Below are 26591 nucleotides of genomic sequence, written 5' to 3'. Positions count from 1 at the left end.
CAAGAGAATTCAAGCCAGGTTCGTCCTCCAAACCCTGGATCTCATGGCAGCAGCAGTCATACTCATCCCTCTGGCACGTTTTCACATGAGGATCCTTCAGTGGCTTCTTTTCACCCAATGGTCCTTCCAGCAGCTTCCCATGTCTCACATGATTATCATCACAGAAGCCTGCAAAAAGCACCTTGCATGGTGGATGGTCTCCTCATCAGTGCCCTTGGGCAGACCATTTGTACTTCCCCTTCCAGTTGCTACGGTGACCACGGATGCCTCCCTGATCGGGTGGGGGGGGCATTATCAGGGCAGAACAGTCCAGGGTACCTGGCAACCTCAAGAGTACCATCTGCACACAAACGTCTTGGAGATGAGGTTCGTGCTTTTAGCGTTGCAAGCTCTTTAGAACTCTCTTCCTACCAGGACAATTGCAATTCAGTCGGACAATATGTCAGTCGTGTGGTACATCAACAAGCAGGGCGGAACCAGGTCCTACCCCGTATGTCGAGAAGCACTCTGGGCGATCTCTTCCCAATGGTTTCTGACCGCAACGCATATCCCTGGGAAATTCAGCGTCATAGCAGACAGGCTGAGCAGAGCTATTCTCATGCCTCATGAGTGGTCTCTGAATCAAGTAGTAGCGGACCAAATCTTGCGCAAATGGGGGCAACCTTGCTGCAACCTCTTTGCCACCCCCTTCAACAGCAAGTGCAGCAACTTCTTCTCTCTCATTCCACATCCAGGGCATTCCCCCAGAGACGCTCTAGTCCACGATTGGCGTCAAGGACTTCTGTATGCATTCCTCCCTTTTCCCCTAATTCCCAAGCTCATACAGAAAGCTACTGTATTGGGTTGCAGAATGATCCTCATTGCCCTGTACTGGCCTCGACAAATATGGTTTCCGTTCCTTCATCATTATCTTATCGAGCAGCCTTGGACTCTGGACCCAGCTCCAGACCTCCTGATCCATCAGTCAGGCGGGCTGCATCATTCCCTACAATCTCTCAAGCTCACGGCTTGGTTGCTCCACTTCCAACCCTAGCCAGGCTTCCTGATATCTCCCAATCAGTGCGTGAAATCATTTTATCATCGCACAAGTCTACCACTAGAAAAACTTACACTAGTAAGTGGAAACGTTTTTCTTCCTGGGCAGAGGCTAAGAATATAGACCCCTTTTCAGCCCCTGTTCACCACATCCTGGAATTTCTTGCGGAGCTCTTTCATACCGGGTCCGCTTCCGCTACAATTAGAGTGCAGTTAGCCGCAATTTAAAATTTTCACATTGGCTTTTCAGAAAGTAGTATAATGTCTCATAAGCTTTGTAAGGCCTTCCTCAAAGGAACCACTCTGCTCAGGCCCCCGGTTAGAGATCCTCCACCCCCGTGGGATCTGAATTTAATTCTAGCCTCTCTAATTTTGCCCCCCTTCGAACCTGCAGCTTCCTTTTCTTTGAAGTTTTTTATTTTGGAAGACACTTTTTCTGGTAGCAATTACTTCAGCGAGAAGAGTTTCTGAACTGCAGGCTCTTTGTATCCGTCCCCCGTACCTAGTGTTCCACAAAGACAGGGTTGCTCTTAAGACTAATCCTTCCTTCCTTCCTAAGGTCTCTTCTGAGAATAACTTGAATCAGTCCATTGACCTTCCTGTGTTTTTTTCCCAACCATTCCAACAGGGGGAAGATGTTCACAGGCAACTGCACTTTTATTTGCATAGGACTATGGATTTCAGAAAATCAGATCAGCTTTTCCTCTCTTATGCAGAGGGCAAACAAGGCCTACCAGTATCAAAAGTAACTCTATCTAGGTGGCTGACTTCTATCATCACCTTTATCTATCAGCTGAGGAATAAAGAATTGCCTGTTAAACCAAAAGGCCACTCCACCAGAGCATTAGCCACTTCTGTTGCGTTTCAGACTAGGTTGCCCATGGAATCTATTTGTGCAGCGGCCACGTGGGTTTCATCTCGCATTATAAGTTGGACGTGGTTTCCAGGAGCAAAGCTGATTTTGGTTCCACTGCTCTGAAGAGTCTGTTCCACTGAGCCACCCAGGATATTAGGTGCTAGGGACGCTGTCCCAACCAGCAAGAATGAAGGCGAGATAGACAACTTAACATAAAGAAGTTATGTACCTACCATAACGTTCCATGATAGTTGTCTCCTTTTGCCTTCTTTCTTGCGTCCCACCCTCCATCCCCCTATCCTACTAGACCGAGAAGAGTTTCTCTATGGATTTACACTGGCTGAACCTTCTCTGGCTATCCCACTCTACCTGGTAGTCTCTATAGTTGGGCTTATGTATGATAGGATAGGATTCCTTCTTTATTTTGTCTGCTGTTAGTCTTACCAAACGAGATCTGGGTTTCTAGCGCCAGGCATCATGGGATATGGGGAGGCCTCGAGCCAGTATGTAGCTCTCGACCTTTAGAAGATGGCGGAGTCGGAGCCGAGGATCGCCTCCGAACCCAACCAGCAAGAAAGAAGGCGAGAGGAGACAACTAACATGGAACGTTATGGTAGGTACATAACTTCTTTTTCCTATCATTCCTTGTCTAAGGATAGAGTTCCTTTGGTGGGCAGAGGCCTGCAGTCTTGCAGGGCTTAATAGCTGGCCCTAATGCTCTCTTAACTACCTCCTCCCTTCCTTAGCTTTGGGAATCAACCCAAATGTGATGACTGCAACAGTGAAACATGAAGAACATAGTACAGTTATGTACACTTACCATAAATGTAGATATTCAAGTGTATTTACTGTTGCAATCCTGGTTACCCTCCCTACAGCCCCCTGACTTCTCTTGGCTCTACTTTCCTTCTTGTTTGGTATTTATATATTTTTTCATGTGTATTTGCTTTTTGATGGGGGTGTACCATACCATATAATTGCTTCCTTTTGTGGGGGCACCTGATATCTGGGACAAGAAAAACTGATGTAATGGCGTCTGCTGCATGTTTTATACCCCTGACGACCTGACATCATGGAAGAAGCGACAGCATCCAACTTAGAAATCCAAAGACTCTGGTGTTCAGGTCGGCTGAGGGCTACCTGCAGGCAGATAACACAAATGTGATGACTGCAATAGTGAATACACTTGAACATCTGCATTTATGGTAAGTGTACACAACTGTACTTTTCATGCTCTCTCACTTACTTTGCCTCAACTCTGATTTCCAGTCATGTTGTGATGAAAAAGATACACACAACATTAAATTTTAATGTTACTCAATAAGCATTTTTCTTACTCTAGTTTGCCTACCTGATAGGTAAGGCACAGATTCTGGTTAACATGTCATAATTAAAATTAAAAAAAACAAACTATACCAAAAAGCCTCTGAGTAGTGTAATAATAATAAATTAAAATGAAACACTATACGAATAAAACAAAAAAGAGAGGTGAACCACCAAATATCTTAAACAATTTAATATTAGTACACAGGTTAACATGTCATAATTTTTAACTTTAAGAATAGTTCTGGCTCAGCATTTTATCCTTTTTCCCCTTCCATCCCTCTGGCTATCAGTGTGCATCACTCTCCAACCTTCTTCCCTGTACGAAGTGATAGTCCAACCTGCGTACCAGAGTTAACTAATGAGGGGAACTGCCTAGACAGAAACCCTTAACTAAAGCTGGCTTGGTGAGAAAACAGAGTTGTTTATTTTGTGACATTGTGTCTGGCAGTAGCTGGGATTTTTTGTTGTATGCACTAACCCATCCCCATGTTGGGCCCTAATGCAGTGCTTGCCCACTGTATTTGTACATTTCCTTACCCCTGTGTAACCCCTGGGTAGAGTGCTTACTTTAACTTGATATGCTTGTGTGTAGTGTGTCCCATGTACAGGACCTGGATTACCAAGCCTATCAGGTTGTGCGTTTGTAACATGATTCTTCTGTACCCCACCCAACCACTACAAGGATGGGTAATCAAACAAAAATATTGGCTAACTAAATGTAGCTTATGGGAAAGCTTCTAGTAATTGTTCTTGGTCAGTTTCAAAAGAAGGGAGAACCACTTTTGCCTGGACCAACAGGGATTCACAACAATCTTTGAGGAGTCTTTCTTTATCTTTAGAAGAAGCCTAGGTATCAGTGGAAAGGGTAGAAAATCATGGAGCAGAATTTTTGGTTGTCTGTTCTGACAGACCATCACAACTTTGTGACACACAGAACCTGAATTAGCATAGAAAAATGTACAGTGGTGGAGGATATTTCAGTGCCGGATCTATATGAGGAGCTCCCCAAAACCGGACCAGTTCATCTGCTGGGGGGGGGGGGTTAATCCGAGTTAGGCTTTCATTAGTGAGGATTTATTTTGGTCCTGCCATGGCTTGTCTGCACAGGGAGGTCAGATGTGGTACCCCCACCACTATTTTTCTGTGTATGATATTAATGTAGTGTCAGTTAAATGTCCGAGACTTCTTTTCTAACAGACTGCTTCAGAGATGGAGGAGACAAGGGAAGACCAGGGTTTAGGTTCAACTGGTGCATCCACAAGTATAATTCCCTTGATCTCAGAACTGGAATCTGAAAGTACAGAGGATGTTTGACCAGAGTTGTCATGCGAGTCATAAAAGCTATAAACTGCTGAATCCTGAGAGATTTCCAGGTCGAAAGTGTGGAGTAGTTGGAAAAAGTCCGGAAATGAGGATTTTTTTTTTCTTGCTGGGAAAATCCTTCTGAAAGGATGTAACACAGAAACACTCCAGAAAGCTTGTCATATGAGCACGAATGAGAGACTGTTTCTGAATGTTCACTAGGAGTCTCAGACTGAGAAAGGGGATCTTTGACTCATGATAGTGATTTCTGACTTTGAGTAAGGTGATGCAAATATAAGACAAAACTCCTGTCTGGAAGAATATATATTTTTGGAAGCTTTTTGTTTTAGCCCATGTATGTCTTGGATTAACCCCCCCCCCCCCCCCAGCAGATGAACTTGTTGATTTGTTTTCCCGGCAGGCTTGGAAGGAACTGGATACCCTTGAACCTATCCCAAAAAGACCTGATAAGTTCTTAGCCCCGCAGAAAGACAGATCCTGAGCCAAGGATTTCTCCTGATGCTATGGTGGTGATGTCAGCCACCAATAAAGAGCTAGCAGAACAGAGCTCTTTTGTTAATCCGCCAAACAGAGAGTCTAGAGTGCTGGACAGATTCAGAAAGTGAGTGTTTGTCTCTGCATCCTTTGCACTGAGGTTTATTAATTACCTGGCACACTTCATGAAGCTTCAAATAGTTTTGACCAAAGAGCTTTTAAATTCTCTCTGAGTCCATGTCCGCAAAGGATTTCAAAAGAACATCCTCGCAGCTGGTGTCTCTCTTGTCTGTTTCAAACATTTCAATGAGGTTGATCTCTCACAAGGCTGAAGGCACTTCACAAGCTGCTGGTTCAGGCATTGCCCTTAGGAGACCTCCCTGGATGCTGCTATGTGACTTTGTGGAGCCTTTAAGAAGTTTTTATCAATGCCCCATTTGATGGCACCTCCTTATTTGAGCCATCAGTGAATGAGATGCTTACCTGTAGTGAACAAGATGGAAAGACCCTGTCTGCCGTGAGAATTAAGTTCTCTACCCCTAACCGTCCTTTTCCAGGAGCCAGAGACGTGCCAAGAAAATTTGGTTTCGTAAATCTCAGGGACCTTTTCAGGATTTGTGCCAGGACAGATGTTCATCGTGCATACAGCTGCAGTCATAACAGATGGGTTCTCCTGCCGTCAGGCGGGTCCTCAGTCTGCCGAATTCCGAAGTCTAGGTCCGGCGTCGGTTGTCATCGCTTCTTCCCTGACGTCAGTGCGACAGGGGTATAAAAGAACCAGCCGACGCCATTTTCTTCAGTCTTTCTTGCCGTGCAGTGCCCGAAGCAGAAGCAGTTTGCAAGTGCCGGTCGGTCAGCTCCTGAGATTACGAATATTTTTCAACCGAAGACTTCTTGAAAGCTAAGTACCCCGTTGGGGAAACTTTTCTTGCCTCAGACCGATGTCAGACAAAGTTAATAATTGCATTTCATGTGGGAAGCAAATACCGCATAAGGATTTCCATTCCCTCTGTATACCTTGCTTAGGCCCAGACCACGATGTCTCGGCCTGTCGTTTTTGTGCTACATTCAACAGACGCACTATTAAGCGTCGGGCGGAGTTCGCCCAATACTATTTTGGCAAAAAGTTTAATTACAACTTGTCGTCGGATACTCCGACTCCAATTTTGAGTAAATGACGTAAAGATAAGGACCGACATACGAGGTCCGCGACTTCTACTGACACCACGCTAAAGCCGACTACATGTGCTCCGGTTCTCAGCGAGGCACCTACGCAGCCCCTGACTACCGATGACACTTCATTAGCGGTGTCTTCTGTGCCCGAGGTCGCAGGTTCTTCGGCCCTCACCCCGACTACAGATACCGAAGTCACTCTTAGCGGGGAAACTCAGAGTTCAGACAGGCCTGCCACCTCTCAAGGTGTCTTCAGGCCTTCTTCTTCTTTTTCCATTAAGGCTTACACTAAATCTAAAGCAGCCATGCATTCTAAAAGACAAGCTCCACAGGGCTCCTCTCAAGGCCCCATGCCTAAAAAGCAGATGCTCAAAATGGCTGAGGATTTGATTACTCTTATCAGGGTTTCTCAACCCCCCCCCCCCCCTGGACAAAAGGCCCAGAGTGGTGGAAGAATACCCTTCCTCGGACCAGGCCTCCATTACTTCAGAACATTCTGAGGACCAGGAACATTCTTACTCCCCTTTCGAAGATTCTGATGCAGAGGAGTCCATTCCCTCTGTCTCCCCCCCTGAGGATTACTCTTTTGGGGAACCTTGCATACCTTGAGGGAACACTTCCACTGGGAAGGCCAAGAGTACTCAGACTCCAAGAAAAGGCTCAGGGATTTTCTTTTGCTCCCTCAGCACAGGCCTCTGGCTATACCTCCTGTCTTAGACATACTAGATTACCTCCAGCTCCAGTCAAGCCTGACAGGTATTACCGGGTTCCTGATTCACACCAATTCCTATACAAAAGCCATGCGGCTGACCCAGAAACTATTTCACAGGGTCCCAAGGGAATTAAGGCCTCCACTGCCAAAAATCCATTACCTTCAGAGAGAGATTCCAGAGCTTTAGAAAGGTGGGGGAAAAAGGTATATACCTCGGCCACTTTAACCATGAGGGCTTTAAACTGTCAGTTCCATATGTTAAAGTATCAACAGTTTTTGTTATTTCAGTTGAAAAGCAAAATGTCACAACCTGAACAACCAGACTTGAAGGAGTTGCAGGATTTGTTGCATAGTGCAGAGCAAGTGGGTAAACATACCTTGCAATGTGGTTTTGATGCTTTAGAGGCCTCTTGTAGAGCTGCTGTTACAGGATCAGTCATACGTAGACATGCTTGGCTCAAAGAGCAAACCTTACCAGATCATGTCAAAGCTAAATTACTAAATGCACCTCTTCAAAAAGATGTATTGTTTGGTGTTAAAGCTGAGGAGGTATTAAAGTAAATGGAGGAAAAGGCAAAATCAATGCAAACAGTGAAAGATTTCCTACAGGTACAACCGCCACGTTTCAGTAGAAATTGGCCTTCAAAAAATTGGTCCTTTCCAGCCATGGACAGACCTCAAAGAGGTAGATACAGGCACCCGAGAGGTAGAGGGCAATCTCAAGGATCATTTAGAGGCAGACAATGGCAAACACCTACATCAAGAAGGGGTGAGGATAGTTCACAGCCATTCAGAAAGCAGACCCAATGACTTCCCCCTTTGCATGCCAAGCAAGGCTCAAATGGCAGCACCTTTAGGTGGAAAACTGGCATTATTTTCGAAAAATTGGCATATTGTCACAAAAGACAAATGGATCCTGGACATTATAGACAGAGGCTACAGGTTCCACTTTCACACCCTTCCAAAAATGAGAGGCATGCCAAACCTGCCACACAATCAAAGGGCAGAGGCACAAAAACAAATTTCAGATCTCATGGACATGAAAAGCTATTCAAGAGGTACCTGCACAAGAACAGGGTCAAGGTTTTTATTCCAGACTATTCCTGGTACCAAAGAAGGGCAAAGATTGGAGACCTATTTTGGACCTATCCATCCTAAACACATATTTACTCGTACCAAAGTTCAAGATGCTCACATTACAGCAGCTTCTTCCCATGCTGGGCAAGGAGTCTTGGCTAGTAACATTGGACCTCAAGGAGGCATACCTGCATGTCCCAATCAGACAAGATTGCAGAAGATACCTCAGATTTCTTGCAGGTTCATCCCATTATCAATTCTCTGCATTGCCCTTTGGCTTATCTACTGTGCCCAGAGTGTTCACGAAATGCCTGGCATCAGTAATTGCCTTCTGCAGACTTCAAGGGATACAAATATACCCATATCTGGATGACTGCCTGATCCAAGCGGACAGCAAACACACTCTTCTGAAACACCTGGCATTTGTAATAATGTTGTTGAAATCTCTGGGATACACAGTCAACAAAAAGAAGTCAAGACTAATACCCTCTCAAACAATAATTTTCCTGGGTGCCAGCTTGGATACAAATACCCAGATGGCTTACCTCACGCCAGAGAAACAAGGGCAATTAATTCAATACTTCAGAAAACTGGCAACCTTCACCAGGCTGACTGCAAGGAAAATCCTGCAGGCTCTGGGATTCATGGCATCTTGCATCCTGCTAATCCCATGTGCAAAGCTGCATATGAGGAAACTTCAATGGTACCTAAAAAACTTATGGTCTCAACACAGCCACAGTTTGGAAGCAATTATACCACTGATTCCATGTCTTCAAAAGGAATTTCTGTGGTGGGCTCAAGCATGCCAAAGAAACATAGGTCTCCCATTCTGCAAGCCTCAAGCAAATCAAGTCTTCACAACAGACGCCTCGGACTACGCCTGGGGGGCGCACATGACAGATCGGTGCATTCAGGGCAAATGGTTGCAAAAAGAAAAGCACCTGCACATCAATCAAAAGGAAATGCTAGCAGTAATAAATGCTATTATGGCTTTCAAAGACCTACTGCATCCAGGACAGCTATTGATAAGAACAGACAACACCACAGTGATGTGGTACATAAACAAACAGAGAGGAACTCATTCATATCCCCTGTGCAGACTAGCCATGTCCCTTTGGAACACGGCTCTGGAATTGCAAATCCAACTTCAAGCACAATTTCTGCCAGGGAAGGAAAACACACTGGCAGACAACCTGAGCAGAAATATGACAGATCCACACGAATGGAAGTTGCATCCTCAAGTTTTTACAATGATAATTCAAGCATGGGGAAGGCCAGACATAGATCTCTTTGCCACCCACAGAAATTACCAATTGACAAAATTCTGCTCAAGGACCTTTCATCCACAGGCCTGGAAAGTGGACGCGCTCTCTTTCAGTTGGACAACAATGACAGTTTATGCCTTTCCACCTCTTCCACTACTGGCCAAAGTTCTATTAAAAGCCAGAGCAGACAGACCAAAGATGATTCTCATTGCTCCAGACTGGCCAAGACAACACTGGTACCCACTCCTGAGGAGCCTGACGCATTCCCCACCATGGATCCTGCCTCTAATGCCTCTTCTACTGACTCAGCACAACTTCAAAACTCTTCACAGTCAGCTGAAAACACTCAATCTAGCCGCATGGAGGATTCCTTAATTTCACAGCAGACCCTACTCTCCAAGGAGGTGCAGGATGTCATTTTGAAGGCCAGAAGGCCTTCTACTAGAAAAGCCTACTGTGCAAAATGGAAACGGTTTTGTGTCTGGAATCAGAAAAAGGGTCAGAATCCTGGAATACTGAATTTACCTCAAATACTACAGTACCTAGCCAAGCTGCTAGGCAGTGGACTTTCATTCTCCTCCATCAAAATCCATGCCTCAGCCATTTCTGCATAGTACAACACTGATCCTCCTTTATTCTCTCACCCTCTCTTAAGACAGTTCCTCAGAGGGGCTAAGAATATAAAACCCCCAAGGAAGCAACCAGTACCTGCTTGGGACCTCAATTTCATTCTAGAAAAACTAACCCTGCCTCCTTTTGAGCCAGCTGCTTCAACAGATCTGCAATATTTGTCATGGAAAACAGCCTTCCTTCTAGCTATCATCTCAGCACGCAGAGTTTCAGAACTACAAGCCCTCATGGCTGTGCAGCCTTTCATCATTTTCCATCAGGACAGAGTTTCCTTACGAACCAATCATTCATTTATGCCAAAGGTAGTATCCAGGGTAGCCTTGAATCAGTCTATCCACTTACCTACCTTTTACCCTAATCCACAAAACAAAGGGGAGAGGCTACTACATTCCTTGGACATTCACAGACAGCTCCATTATTATTTGGACAGAACAAAGCCTTTCAGAAAATCAGAGCAACTCTTTGTCTCCTATGCTACAGGTGCTCAAGGGAAGCCTATTTCCAAACAGACAATCTCAAAATGGATAGCCCACTGCATACGCTTTTGTTACTCTTTTCATGGTAAAACTGTACCTACAGGCATCAGATCTCACTCCACAAGGGCCACAGCTACCTCTGCAGCTTTCCTCAGGGGGGTTCCTACCAAATATATTTTGGAAGCAGCCACTTGGAGTTCTGTACATACTTTCTCCAAGCACTATCACCTACCATTATACTCCAAAACTAGAGCGGGCTTTGCCACTGCAGTCTTGCAGGGCATCCTGGCTCCACCTAGTTCCACTTAGTGCCTACCACCCCTTTATTAGCTTTGGGATTCTACCCATCTGTTATGAGCGCAGCTGTATGCACGATGAACATAGTACAGTTTTGTACCTACCATAAATGTAGATGTTTGCGTGCTAATACAGCTGCAGTCCAGGTTTCCCTCCCTCCTTCCTCTCTTGGGACAGGCCTTATGGCTAACACCTCCTCATACAACCTCATTGGGGTATTCTTTTATGGTGTATTTGCTTGCAACTACTGTTTTTTGATTATATTGCATTTGCTTTATTACATAAATTTATGGTTTGCCTTCCTTCTGGGGGCACCTGACATCTGGAGCAAGAAAAACTGAAGAAAATGGCGTTGGCTGGTTCTTTTATACCCCTGTCGCACTGACGTCAGGGAAGAAGCGACGACAACCGATGCCGGACCTAGACTTTGGAATTCGGCCGACCGAGGACCCGCCTGACGGCAGGAGAACCCATCTGTTATGACTGCAGCTGTATTAGCACTCGAACATCTACATTTATGGTAGATACAAAACTGTACTTTCCTCTAGTGGCAGAGGAGGAAATTCTAATGCGAGACGTCACCCTAGAGGCAGAGGAGGAAAGCAGGGGTTCTGGGATTCTTTTCTGAACAGACCTTTTCTGCACTCCTGAAGTGCTGACCAACTGTTCCACTCTGGAGGCAGTCTGGGGATGATTATCCATGCATCCAGAAGCCCGGGTAAATATAACAAATGATACCTGGGTGTTAAAATCAAATCCAGAGGTTGTTTTGTTCCATTTTTTTCCAAATTCCCTTTCATAAAAGGAAGAAACTTCCAGATGTACCACCCAGTCAGAGGAAAGACGCAGCACAAGAAATTCAAAAGCAGCTAGAAAACGTCATCCAACACATCCCGCCAGACCAGATAGGATTCTGACCTTACTCTTCTTTTTAGTGTATAAGAAAACATTTGACCTTAGACCAATCTTGGATCTAAGCAGTGCAAACCCGTATGTAAAGAAGCCAAAGTTCAAAATGGTCGTGATAGAGCCTGGCCTACCTTTTGTTTACAGGAATGATTGGATGTGCTTGATAGATCTTCAAGATGCGTACTATCACATCAAAATAGACAGGTACTCCAGAAGACATTTATGCTTTCACCTGGGAGCCAGTCATTACCAATTTAGAGCCCTGCCCTTTAAACTCACCACAGTCTGCAGGGTGTTTACCAAGTGTATGGCAGTGGTGGCTGCTCATTTGAGACTCTGAGGATTCCGAGTGTTTCCATATCTGGACGACTGGCTCCTCACTGCCCCCTACAAGTGTCTTCTCCTATACTCCATGGACTATTTGCACCAGATTTGCCAGTCTCTAGATAACAGTAAATTATGCAAAGTCAAACCTGACACCAGTCCACAACCTGGATTTCATTGGTCCACTTCTGAATACTAACATGCACATAGCTTCACTACCACTTCATTGCATATCCACCATCAAAAATCTGGTTCATCTGCTAATCTCCTCCAGCAAGATCAATGCTTCAAGCACTAGGTTCTGTGGCAACAGCCATTGTAATACTTCCTCTGGTATGTTTCCTTATGAGCATCCTTCAGTGGACTGTAGCTGTTCATTGGTACATTCTACATCAACCCCCATCTTTTCCAGTTAAACTGACTTCAGTTTGCAAATGACACATTCATTGGTGGATGCAGTCAGACAACATTTATATAAGCCGACATTTTGTTTTAGTGACTCTCTTGGCCACAGTGACCACAAATGCTTTCCAACTGCGGGGTGGGGGCATTTCCTGGGAAGGACAATCCAAGGCATGTGATCCTCCCAAGAGACCAATCTGCATATCAGCATACTAGAGATGAGAGCAGTCATATTTGCGTTGTAGGCTTTTCAAGATGCTCTCCTTCTGAGGCTGATTGCAGTTCAGACCGACAGCATGTCTGTGGTCTGGTACATCAGCAAACAAGGAGGAACCCAATCTTATCCCCAATGCAGAGAAGCCAGGAGATTGTGGAAATAGTTGATCTCATTTTCTAGTTGCAACACACATTCAAGGGAAAGCCAACACATTAGCAAACAAACTAAACAGATCCACTTTGATGCTTCACGAGTGGTCTCTGTCTGTAGTGGAAAGGATTTTCTGTTGTTGGGGCCAACCTTCCTGCCATCGTTGCATCTCCCCACAACAACAAATACAGCGGGTACTTCACTCTAATCCCCGCTAAGGGGGAGTCAGAGAGAGATGGTCTAGTCCACAATTGTCCCTCTGGTCTCCTTTATGCTTATCCCTCTCTTCCCTTGATACCAAAATTTCTGCAAAAAGCAAACAGGTTAAAGAGCTCAGTCTTCCTCATTGCCCCATTCTGGCCTCGACAGATATGGTTCCCCTTCCTGTGGTCTCACCTTCATTATCCTCCATGGATACTGGAGCCATCCCAAGATATTCTTTCTCACCCATTAGGAATTCAACGCCCCAATATCCAGGCCCTCAGACTATACACATGATTTCTCCACTTCCAATAATGGTTAGACAGCCCTGGCTTTCTTCTCCAGTACGTACCATTATCTCACAAAAAGAATTTGCTAAGAAAGTTTATAAGAGCAAGTGGAAAAACATTCTCCCTTTAGGTATTAAAAGCTGAGACTGATTGTGATTCTTTATCTGCTACAGTTTCTACAGTAATTGAATTTTTTAGCTGCCCTTTTTAATGAAGGGGCTCATTGCTCTATCGTTACAATTAGCAGCTATTTCTAATTTCCACACAGGAGAAAGAAAAATTATTCCTTGCCTTCATCAAATTATGCAAAGCATTTCTAAAGGGCATTTTCCTTCTCAGACTACCTATGACGGATTCTTCACCTTCCTGGGATCTCACACTTGTTCTGCAAGGTTTAACTCTGAAACCTTTTGAATCTTCAGCTAACAGTGATTTGAAATTCCTTTCACAGAAAACAGTCTTTTTAGAAGCCATTACTTAAGCTAAGAGGATATCTGAACTCCAGGTTCTTTCTTCAAAAAACCCTTGCATCATTTTCCTTAAAGATAGCTACCTTACAGACAAACCTTTCTTTTCTTCCCAATGTGGCTTCTAAAAATAACATCAGTCCATCTATTAATTTACCAGTCTTCCTTCCAATTATTTCAAATAAAACAAAGAGTTAGAAGGTCACACTGAAAAACCAATTAGAAAAAACTAAATGAAAACTTCAGCCAAGCTAGAACTTCCAATGAGTGACCTCCCAAGCTTCCTGTAACAGAGGCACATGGGATATATGCAAATGACCCGTATGCCATATTTATTGGCCTGAAATTGTCCATTAAAACGACTTCAAATGTAAAAGTCATGGGCAATCAGAATCACCATATAGCTGAAACACCTGATGTTCATAAGGGTCATTTGCATATATCCCATGTGCCTCTGTTACAGGAGGTTTGGGAGGTCACTCATTGGAAGTTCTAGCTTGGCTGGAGTTTTCATTTAGTTTTTTCTAATTATTTCAAATAAAGAATATATGCTTCATCTCCTTGATGTACACAGACCATTACGATTTTATCTTCATAGGACAAAACAGTTCAGAAAATCAGATCAACTATTTGTTTCCTTTTCACCAAAAAGGCTTGGATTACCAGTACCCAAGGCCACTTTAGCAATGGATTACAGACTTTATTTCCTGGATTTATTTTCAATGAGGTATAGACTTATCCAAACCTCCTAAGGCTCATTCAACAAGATCAATGGCCACTTCATTTGCTTTGTGGTCTAGAACATCTGTTGATGAGATCTGAACAGCAGCTTATGCGGTCCAGTGCCTCACACCTTTGTTTCCAATTAGAAATTGGATATTATAGAAACAGAGGTGCCTTTGGTTCGGCAGTACTCCAGAATATCCTTCCGTGAGGGCCACCTAAGATCATCATAGCTGTAGACTCTGTCCCATGGGTTGAGGAAGAATGAAAAGGACAGCATTGGATTTAAAAGTTATGTACTCACCATAACTAGGCATGTGTTGTCTATTTTCATTCCTCCTCAACTTACCTCCCATCTATCCCCATCCATCTTTTTCTGGAGAGACCTATAGGACTGTATTTATAACCTGTAGTTCCTGGTTTGAGTCTTTCATTTCTGTGTCAGCTGTACTTGTCTGTGTTTAGCTATAGGGTTCTTTGAAAGACAACAAATGAGATCTGGGGTAATGGGGATGGAATAGTGCATTATAGGTAGAAGGAGGAGCTCATGAGCTGGATCCAAAGTCTAGAGTATGCCGCCGAGTTGGATCCGGGGATCAGATCTGAACCCATGGGTTGAGCAAGAATGAAAATTGACAACACAGATGCCTAGTTATGGTGAGTACATAACTTTTAATTTTCTGAAGACTTGTAAACAAATTATCCAGGCCAAGACCTGTAGCATACAGAAATGACACTCTGACTGTGACTAACGCAATTGGTGTTTGATTAGCTACACAGGTGCAAGAGGGATTCAGCAGGGGAGGATGGGTTTGAGTGGCCAACACTATCCCACCCATACTTGGTTGAGGAAGGTAGCCAGGCCTGCCTTATTAGCTATATCAACCTGTTTGTCAGCAGTCACGTGTGGAAAAGGCCAGGACAAGCTCATACTATTAAGATTCATGTATACTGCTAAGTTGAGAAGGGTGTAGGTTTAGGGCATGCATCTCATTCCCCACTCAGGCAGCCATTGCAAGCCTGGCTTACTACGGGGGGGTTGGAGGAAAAGAGTGGTGATATCCACAGAAACAATAAACTGGCACACTATTGACTCTTACTTCCAATGGAGCAAATGGGATGGAGAAATATTCATGTTATATTACAAAAAATATAACCTTTTAACTGGGCAGAGTTTGTCATTACCAGTATTATAGTAGGGTAAAAATGGCATCAGTGTGTTGCTTTTTCACATACAGATGCAGGTGTAAATCCTTCACAGTAAGATTTTTGACTCAACAAAGGATGTGCTTTCCATTACTTAAATTTACCACAAAACATTTAATGTCTTTCAGAGGGTACATTTTAGGCCTACACAGAAATTATCTTTTCCTCTGGTTTACTTTGTTAAAAGAGGTTGTTCTTTTGTGTCAGTGTGGGGTATTCCAGAAATATGCATTGAATCTCATTGACTGAAATCAGCTGTACACACAAAACAGAGTAAGAGCTTATTGGGAGTGCACCCCGCCCCCAGCACCATTCATGAGAGTTTTACACCCCCAACAACCCCTCCTTCTTAAATATACTAACTCCAGTGTCATATAGTTGAGGAAATAGAGCAAATACATCAGAAACAAGTTTTACTGCTTTGCATGCTGCTGAACTTTAAGTCATTGAATTGCGTATGGTTCAGAAAGAAAGTCAAGTGGAAACTGTTCCTCAGATTTCACAGGGTAATTTCTTACCTTGGTGGTGCTCTTTGCCTGCTGAACACCAGGCATTCCCTCTTTGAGACTCCAGCCCATTTGTTCCTTCGCAGTGGAGAATCCAAAGATCCACTAGTGTGAGAGCTGTAAATAGGGGTCATTATTCAGGCAAACATCTGATAATTTCTGCTTCTGCAGGTATCCTGGCAATGAGTGCATTTTTAAATGCCCAAAAGAAAGGGCTACCTACTTTGCCACAGGGACTTGCAATGCCCTCTCCGAAAAGCACACACTCCCCTGCACTCACTAGTGAGCACTACCACCAGGCAGTGGCTTGGTGAATGGTAAGTCCATTCACAGGACAGCCACTGCAATGCTGCCTGTCCTCTGAGGATTTGTAGCAAAACACTTTCTGCTCCATCTCACCTTTCCCCATGATGGGCACACCTATCTCCCCAAGGCAGATCTGTCAAGCTCCTGAGCCACTAATTGAAGTTGGGTCACCTGACCTGTATTCGGGGATTTATCCCTGTGCTCCACCAATACTGACAATTCCCAACATAGCATTTTAACCATAAACATGGACGTACACAAGACACATGTCCCACCTAAATGTTTACCACTATAAACTCACTTCTGTGTTTGTGATCCAGTAAGAATGCACTCAGAAACTATACATGCAAAGAAGCAGTGTTTCATCCTTTTGAAAAAGTACATCATCTTGTGACATCTGGATATTTCTTCTTCTTCTTTTTTTGTTTTTTTTGTTCAAAATTTCTGTTGCATGTAATATTTGCTTTATTACTTGGCTCATAAATTAGGGGAATTTTCTTTTAGTACTCCCTATTTGAATATCATTCTAGCTAGTAGTATTCATGATGTGGAGTGTGCTGTGTTTGTGTCTACTCAGTGTGCTTGAAACTGGGTTTTCTCAATTGTACTGTTCTAGTATTTGTAATTATAGCTATGTTCTTCGTGTTTCACTGTTGCTGTCATTACATTTGGGTAATCTGCTGGCAGGTTGCCCTCAGTCGGCCTGATTAACAAAGTCTTGGGTCCTGCATTGGTTGCTGTCCCCTCTTCCATGACGTCAGGTGATCAGGGGCACAAAACATGCAGCTGACGCCATTACATCAGTCTTTCTTGCCATGCGGTGCCAGAAGCAGAAGCCATCGGCCAACTCCTGAAATTTTCTTTTTCGAGTTTCAGATCTGAAGTCTTCAACTAAAAAGCTAAGTACCCCGTTGGGGAAACTTGTTCTTGCTCCTTACCAATATCAGTAAAAGTTAATAATTGTATTACTTGTGGGAAGCAAATACCTCATAAGGATTTCCATTTGTACTGTATTCCTTGCCTAGGCCCTGACCACGACGTACCTTGCTGTCGGTTCTGTGCTTTATTTAATCAACGCACTATTAAACGTCGGTACATTTTTGCTTCTAAATATTTTGGCTCAGCTTTAATTATCCAGAAATGTCATCGGTTAGCAATCCGACTACCAGGATACCTAAAAAACGCAGAGAAAAAGACAGAGACAGGCCGTTGAGGTCCAAAACCACCGCCGCCGATTCTCCTAAGCCAGTCGCCAGTTCGCCGGTACTGTGAGGCGCTTCCACAGCCCCTGATACCCGCTAATTCTGATTCGCAGTCCTCTACTGAGACGCATTCGGACTCGGTTTGCCACGAGATGCTTCAGTTATGGAACCCGCGGATGTCTCTACCTTGGATGGGTCCTGAGTCGCTGTGCAGGCACTGGCTTCTGAGGGTGTTTTCAGGCCTACAGATTTGTATATTAAACCGACGCCATCTTCAAAACTAAGGCCAAAATCTCGACCTATGTCTAAAAAACTGATGCCTAGGCCACATGTGCAAGCCCCTATGCCTAAGAAACAAATGATCAAAATGACTGAAGATTTAATTACTGTGATCAGGGGTAGTCAACCTCCCCTTCTAAGAGGCCTAGGCAAGATATTGACTATGAATCTTCTGAACAGGATTCTATTTCTTCTGATGAACAGGAATTGTCTATACCTACTTATGAGGACTCTGATGCAGAAGATTCCATTCCTTCTGCTTTTCCCCCTGAGGATTTTTCTTTTGGGGGAACTTTACATTCCTTAAGGGAACATTTCCACTGGGAAAGTCAGGATTTTTCTGAATCTAAAGAGAGACTTGGGGATTTTCTTCTTCTTCCACAGCATAGGTCTTTGGCTATACCTCCTGTTCTCGACATTGTTGATGTTTTTTCAGAATCTAGTATGGCTCCTGATTCTCTGCCTGTGGCTCCTTGTAAGCCAGACAGATACTAGAGAGTTCCTGACTCCCACAAATTCCTTTTCAAAAATCCTGTTGCGGATCCTGAAACCATTTCTCAGGGTCCCAAGGGCATTAAGGCTTCTACTGCTAAAAATTCTACACCTTCTGATAGAGATTACAGGGTGCTAGATAGATGGGGTAAGAAGGTTTACACTTCTGCAACCTTGGCAATCAGGGCTTTAAACTTTCAATTTCATATGCTAAAATAGCAACAACATATCATGGGACTGCTTAAACAGAAAATGATGTTAATTTCTGACTGTGGAAAATAAAGATTTACAGGATCTATTGCATTCAGCTGAACAAGTTGGAAAACATACTTTGCAATGCAGTTTTGATTCTTTGGAGGCCTCTTGCAGGGCTGCTGTAACTGGGTCTGTGCTAAGAAGGCATGCTTGACTCAAAGAGCAAACTCTGCCTGATCATGTTAAAGCAAAATTGTTGGATGCTGCTTTACAACAGGACCGTCTCTTTGGTAATAAGGCTGAAGAAGTTCTAAAAAAGATGGAAGATGAAGCTAAATCTATGCAAACTGTGAAAGATTTCTTACAAGTGCAACCTCCAAGATTTAGTAGGCACTGGCCTACTAAGAACTGTTCCTTTCCAGTTCCTTCAAGAGCCACTCAAGTCAAACCCAGACATTCCAAAGGCACCAGGTTTCAGTCCCAAGGGACTTTCAGAACAAAACAATGGGGTGCCTCCTCTTCCAAATCTGGAAACAAGAAGACACCTCCCTATGGTAAGCAGTCTCAATGACTTCCCTTTACACTTACCAAGCACTTACCTTTTAGCCGCCCCTTTGGGGGGAAAATGGCTCTTCATGCAAGAAACTGGCAACTTATAACCCAGGACAAATGGGTTTTAAATATAGTATCCCAGGGATACACATTTCATTTCCATATGTTGCTAATTCCAAATGGATGGCCAGACCTGCCCCTAAATCGGTGGGCAGAGGCCCAGAAACAAGTACTTTCCCTCATGAGCATGGGTGGCTATTCAACTAGTACCAGAAGAGGAAAAGGGACAAGGTTGCTATTCAAGACACTTCCTGGTACCCTGAAAAGACAAATCATGGCGTCCAATTCTGGACTTATCAACTCTAAACACCTTTCTGGACATCCTAAAATTCAAGATGCTGACTCTTCACCAGTTACTTCCTATGCTAGGCAAAGATGCCTGGTTGGCAACTCTAGATTTAAAAGAGGCTTACCTGCATATCCCAGTCAGGGAATCTTGCAGAAGATACCTCCGCTTCAAAGCAGGCTACTTGCATTACCAGTTCTCTGCACTGCCCTTTGGCTTATCTACTGCGCCCAGGGTCTTTACAAAGTGCCTGGCTCCAGTAATTGCATTTTGCAGGCAAAGAAATATTCAAATATATCCATACCTGGATGATTGTCTAATTCAGGCAGAAAGCAAAGACATTCTTCTAAAACATCTGGCGTTTGTAAAAAGGGTTCTAACTTGTCTAGGGTACACTATAAACGAAAAGAAATCACAACTGGTACCCTCTCAAAAAATTACATTCCTGGGTGCAGGCTTGAATACAACTGCCCAGATGGCTTTCCTTACGCCAGAAAAGCAAATTCATTTGGTGACTTACTTCAAACAGGTGGCCACAAAAACCCTGCTATCTACAAGACAAATTCTGCAAGCCTTGGGGTTCATGGCCTCTTGCATTCTTCTAATTCCATATGCAAAACTGCATATGAGGAAACTTCAGTGGTACTTAAAAAGTTTATCGAGTCAACATTGTCACAGCCTGGAAACAATGATTCCTATCATACCTTGCCTGCAACTAGAGTTCCTATGGTGGGCAGAGGCCTGCCACCAAAACAAGGGACTGTCATTCACACCACCCCCTGCCGCCCAAACCCTAACTACAGATGCATCAGACTATGCTTGGGGTGCTCATCTGGCAGGGAAGTGCATTCAGGGCAAATGGAGCCCAAATCAAATGCACCTTCATACCAATCAAAAAGAAATGCTAGCTGTACAGAATGCACTGACAGCCTTCAAGGACTACCTTCATCCAGGACAATTACTGATAAAGACGGACAACACCACAGTCATGTGGTACATAAACAAACAGGGGGGTACACACTCCTACCCCCTTTGCAGATTAGCCATGGCATTGTGGAACATGGCCTTGACCTATCAAGTACAACTACAAGCTCAATTCCTGCCAGGAAAGCTGAATACTCTGGCAGACGAACTAAGCAGAAATCTCATGGACCCTCATGAAGGGAAACTGGAACCACGGATTTTCAACATGTTGACATGCAAATGGGGGAGCCCAGATGTAGATCTTTTTGCCTCACCCCAGAACTATCAGTTGGAAAAAGTCTGCACAAGAACTCATCACAAAAAAGCCTGGAAAGTGGATGCTCTGTCCTTCAGCTGGAAAAACCTCAGTCTATGCCTTCCCCCTGTGCCTCTGCTCTCCAAAGTTCTACTAAAAGTCAAACAGGACAAACCAAAAATGATTTTGATTGCTCCAAACTGGCCTCGCCAACACTGGTACCCACTCCTGCGCAATGTCACACCTTCCACCATGGCACCTGCCTCAGACACCGTACTTACTGTCTCAGCAGAACAACCAGACTCTGCACACTCAGCTCCAAACTTTGAATCTTGCAGCGTGGCTAATCACCTAAATTCACCCTTAGCATCATGTCATTTTGGAGGCAAGAAGACCTAGTATTAGAAAATCTTATGCTGACAAATGGAAAAGATTCTGTGCCTGGAATCAATCTCAAGGGATAAGCACAGCAGTGCCCAACATTCCTCAGATTTTGCAATACTTAACTGAGATGCTTCACAAGGGCCTGTCCTTTTCTTCTATAAAAATCCATGCCTCAGCCATTTCAGCTCATTACAACACAGACCCTCCCCTCTTCTCTCATCCTCTGCTAAAGCAGTATCACAGAGGGGCCAAAAACTTAAGACCACCCAGGAGAGCTCCAACCCCTGCCTGGGACCTCAATTTTGTATTGGAGAAACTCACTATCCCTCCTTTCGAGCCAGCTGCTACTGCAGACTTAAACTTTCTGTCCTGGAAAACAGCTTTCCATTTAGCAGTCATTTCAGCTAGAAGGATTTCTGAATTACAGGCTCTTATGGCAGTGGAGCCTTTCATCATTTTTCATGCAGACAGGGTATCTCTCAGGACCAATCCATCCTTCATGCCTAAGGTGTGGTATCCAGTGTGGCTCTTAATCAGGCCATTCATTTGCCAACTTTGTTTTCCAATCCACAGAACAAGGGGGAGTGGATTCTGCATTCATTGGATGTACACAGACAACTTAGATTTTACTTAAACAGGGCTAAATCTCAAAGAAAATCTGAACAACTGCTGGTAGCATTTGCTGCAGGGGCAGAGGGAAAGGCTATTTCAAAGCAAACCATTTCCAAATGGATAAACCATTGTATTCGTTTCTGCTATAAGCACCATGGAAAAACTATCCCCCAGGGGATCGGATCCCATTCCACCAGGGCTGCATCTACTTCAACAGCCTTTCTCAAAGGTGGTCCTACCAGGGACATTCTAGAAGCTGCTACCTGGAGCTCAGTTCATACTTTCACCAAACATTACCATTTACCACTTTTCTCTAAATCCAGAGCTGGCTTTGCCACTGCTGTTCTGCAGGGCCTTATAGCTGGTCCTAATGCTGTATAATTCCCTCCACCCAACCATAGCTTTGGGAATCTACCCAAATGTAATGACTGCAACAGTGAAACACGAAGAACATAGTACAGTTGTGTACACTTACCATAAATGTAGATGTTAGTGTATTCACTGTTGCAGTCCTGGTTACCCTCCCTCCAGCCCCCTATTTTTCTCTGGCTATACCTCTACTTTCTTTCACTATGCTTAAAAGCCCTTTTGGTGTATTTGCTTTTGGTTGGAGGTATATTTTTTGTGTTTTTAATTTTATTTGCTCCCCATTTGGGGGGCACCTGACATATGGGGCAAGAAAAACTGATGTAATGACATCGGCTGTATGTTTTGTGCCCCTGACGACCTGACGTCATGGAAGAGGGGACAGCAACTGACGCAGGACCCAAGACTTTGTTAATCAGGCCGACTGAGGGCAACCTGCCAGCAGATTACCCAAATGTAATGACTGCAACAGTGAATACACTCGAACATCTACATTTATGGTAAGTGTACACAACTGTATTTTCCTATACTGACCATAAACTTTCTGCCATACCATTTGCTTGAGGCCATAATGGAGTTATCCTTCTCTGATCTATTTCCAGGTTGTTATAAAGCTGTTTAAAATTAACACTATTGAACAGTGAAAATGATCAGATTTTATGGAAGTTATGCCACACATTGAAAAAAAAACTCGACTAAAATGGGCATCAACAGTGTTGCAGGTGTTGATGCAGACTATAGAATTTACACTGTTTATCTGCTAATAGTAGTAACATAGACTGTTTTGTAAGTTGGACTATAAAGGTCAACTTTTATGTTAATCAAAGGTGCTTTGCCTTGAGTTTAGCTTAGAGTTGCTTTCGGGCCTGCTGAAAGTCTCTAGTAGTGTTTCATATTGTGGTTGAATCACGACATCATGTGAACTCAAACCTTGTTTAATTGCTTGAGATGTTTATGATGACAATATATTCAAACTGAATGCCTTTCTTACTGCCTTCCTTAAAGGTACTTTTTGCAATGAGACCTTGTAGTTACTGTGATACAGTTTGAGACTAGGCAAGCTTTCTGTATATATGAAAAGACCGGTATTACAAGAATAAGTGCACACAAACACAGAGAATGAATCAAATAAATATCCAGTCATCCTAGAATCCACATTTTCTGCAGTGAACCACAACTTCATTTGGCAAAAAAAAAATAAAAAAAAAAAAAATTAGTAAACCTTGTCAATAAAAAGCATATTCAACAGCTGTTACTACAACTGTGTAATGTCACAGGAAGGATACTATAGACAAACAGTCATAGGAAGACCTTAAGGTGGCCAGCCATATACACCTTTAAGTAGACAGACTTAGCGTGCTCAACTGCAACATTGAGCAGGACTGTACATGATGATTATGGTATAAATTTGTGCCTATCCATTCAATCATCAAGGCTACCCATAATGGTAACCAAAGTAGCTCTTTGTTTGACCTGTAATAACTTATTCAGTAGTCTGCAAATATGTTGAGTTAAGAACCTATCCCTGTTTGAGTCTTTACTGTGTTGATGTAAATTTAGGTCCCTAGTGTGGGTGTATGTGGAGCCCCTACTTTCGCAAAAAATAGGAGGTCAGATAGAATTGGATCTTTTTTTGATAGCTCAAAAAGCAAGACACAAGTCACTCAGCTGCAGCAGGTATGTTGCACACGCATATTCATACACATATGTACACGTATCTATTAGAGGCAAATTAAGTATTTTGATCCAGCTTCAGTATGTCCAGTATCCAGCTGTGTGTGTGTCGCTGCAAACTGTATACATCATTGCAAAGTGGCACATTATATTGCCACATTTTGTAACTGCTTTCTTTCTTTTTATTTTTGAATTTGCTGTTTCATTTTATAGCTGGAAGTTTTTTGCAGAAGGAATAATTTCTCCACTTATGTCTTACTCAATGCTTTAACAAAAAAAAAAAAAAAAAAAAAAACTAAGAATGTTTCAGACTACTTTTAATTACAAGGATTTAACCAGCTTATGTTTGTCTTTTGGCCAGAAAATTAGTTGACTGACATTTGATATTGTTCCAGGGAAAGCTGATGAATACCCAGAAGTTGTATTTTTAGGAACTGGATCGGCTATTCCAATGAAAATTAGGAATGTCAGTTCAACGCTTGTTCGCGTTAGGTAGGTTACACTGGTTAATGGATTAATATTTTGAGTTTGACATTTGCCTTTCAGTATGATGTGGTATACTTTCATGTAGTGTCTTGTTTAGCTTAGTTGATAGGAGAACACAGTCAGTCGATGTTCAACAAACACACCGTCTTACAGGAATATGGGTAGTTGCTCCCTGCTACCCTATCTTTGGCGGTCTACCAAGGGTCAGAGCTCCTCCCCCTGCCTATCTGTGGGTGTGATGGACTAATCACCTAAGAGTAAAAAGACTGCCTTTCAGACCCACAGACAGGACCCTTTCAGTTTTGTAGTGCCACACAAGAGTAGGTTTTCTGAGAAAACTGCTCCTTTCTCTGGATTTTTCATTTGCAGAGCTCCGATAAGAAACCCTTTTGAGTTTTATTTCCTCCCTCTGCTTTTTCCTATCCGTGCTTAAATAGTAGTGTATTCTGTTCCACTGACTTTGTTTCTGATTAGAAATTTTGTATATGCTTCTGTTTTTACTTTGACTAGCACAGTAAGGCCTGTTGATTAAAAGCTTCATTTGGAGGTTTTATAGGAAATTTTGCTGATGTTGCAGTTCTTTCCTTTTGGGATTATACTTATTTGTGGCGATAAAGCAAAAGTGCTGCATTTTAAACATTTTTTTCATTTAAGGAGTGTGTTGGCACCATTTTATATGGTAAACATTTCTGACAGGAATTTTTCATCATTTTATGATTTATTTCTTGACTAATACTGTTTTAGGCTGTATCCATTCATTTTGACTGAAACTTTTTTTTTTAACAAAATAAGGGGACTTTTGTGCATGCATGTACTTCATACTATGTTACTGAAACTGTCATTTTATTTAGTGCACTCTTTAGAATAGTAACTCCTGCAGAAATATACTTCAGATTCTTTTGATGCCATTTTCTATGCAAAACATTTCTGATTGGAGTTTTTCATCAGTATGTGATTTATTTCATGTCTAATAATGTTTTAGGCTGTATCTGTTCAACTGAACTGAATTTCTTTTTACAAAATCAAGGGACTTTAGTGCATTTGTTTTGTGCTTTGGTCTGTACTACCGAAAATACTGTAATTTTCTTGGTGCAGTGTAAAGAATAGTTTCCCTACAGAAATAGTTTTTAGATTTGTAATTTTTTTTTCCACTGGACTTGACCGTGCAACCATTATTTAGAATTGAGCTGGCTAGTTTCTTGTACCTTGACTTGATGGACCCAGAGACAGTGCCACAACCCCCCGCCAAACTATCTATCACTTATGCACCTAAAGAATGTAGAAATAAGTCAAGAAGCATGCCTCAACCTACAGCTTGTGACTCTACATTGGCCTCAAGCAGGCTATCATACCACTTACCTTCTTTTTCCTCTAGGTCCCCTATTGTGTTGATAGTACCACAACTGTCTGTGACACGAGGGTCAGATATGTACTCCGGGGCTGTATCAGTGCCTTGCTTGGGTATGAGATAACCAAACCCTTTAGGAGGAGAGAAATTTAGGGGTGTAGAATCTGTTTCAGTGTTGTTACTTCTTCCCCAGGGATTCTCCCTCTTGTGTATTGCATACAAAAAAATAGACAGAAGACCCACCATACTGCAGGGCATCAGTCTGACTGAATTTTCACTTGATTTGATAGATATGGATAGATTCAGATTTCAGATAGTTGATTATGGGGGTTATGAGTAATACCACTGCTGACATCCTAGTGAACCAGCCAGGAATCCTGATTTTGAAGGGGGTTTGGAATCTGATGTTTCAGACATGTCAGAGTCTGATCAGTCAGCTTCCAGTGAGGATGAACAAGTGCAGGAATCCAAGCAGATATTTTCCTTTTCCCAAATCCCTGATAGATTTAAACATGTATTCAACTGGGAGCAATCTTAGACTGCTCCCAAGGTCAACAGAGTAAAAAAAAAATCTTTTGAAGATGAGGCCCCAGACGTGATGACCTTCATGGCATTAATTCCAGTGTTGGAGGATGTTTTAAGACACTTGCAATTTTCCTCTGTTGAATGAATCTTTGCCTTTAAAAAATTAAGAAATTCAGGGTGTGCTCAACCATGCCTGGTCCCCAAACCCCCTTCTCAGGAGATCCTGTTGTGTCCCCAGTGAAATCTTCCAGCAAAAAGACTGCCTTCATTAAACGCTATCCCTTCAGATAAGCTAGACAAGTGGCCAGAATCTCAGGGAAAAAAGCTGGTGAAGTCCAGAAGGGTAGCCTTTAAGGTGTAAACTACCAGTGTTTTATGTGGAAGTTTGTGTTGAGATGTATGTGTAGTTTAGACACATCCGCTGCGTTTACATACCAAGCAAGAAGTCTGTGTCAAAGGTATTGTGTCCAGTGTTTCTCAAATGTATAGACATGCTTTAAAGAGTGCATTGGAAGGGGCCAAGACTGTTTATAGAAGTGCAGCGATGTCTGTGGTAATGATAAGGA

At 43.0% G+C, this 26591-nt stretch overlaps 1 protein-coding gene across 2 annotated transcripts in view; it reads left to right on the top strand.

The window, feature by feature from the left end:
- Positions 1-26591, top strand: part of ELAC2 (elaC ribonuclease Z 2) — a 2146582-nt gene that overhangs the window by 1037654 nt on the left and 1082337 nt on the right. For both annotated transcript variants that reach the window (XM_044068145.1, XM_044068146.1), the window contains exon 16: positions 24062-24158. In XM_044068145.1, the coding sequence (XP_043924080.1) occupies positions 24062-24158 (97 nt within the window). The remainder of the gene's footprint in view (positions 1-24061; positions 24159-26591) is intronic.

The sequence above is a fragment of the Protopterus annectens genome, chromosome 4.part0 (assembly GCF_019279795.1).
Source record: "Protopterus annectens isolate FY-2018-M chromosome 4.part0, PAN1.0, whole genome shotgun sequence".
NCBI lineage: Eukaryota > Metazoa > Chordata > Ceratodontiformes > Protopteridae > Protopterus > Protopterus annectens.
The sequence above is the reverse complement of the archived record's forward strand: the minus strand, read 5'-3'. Positions and strand labels throughout refer to the sequence as shown.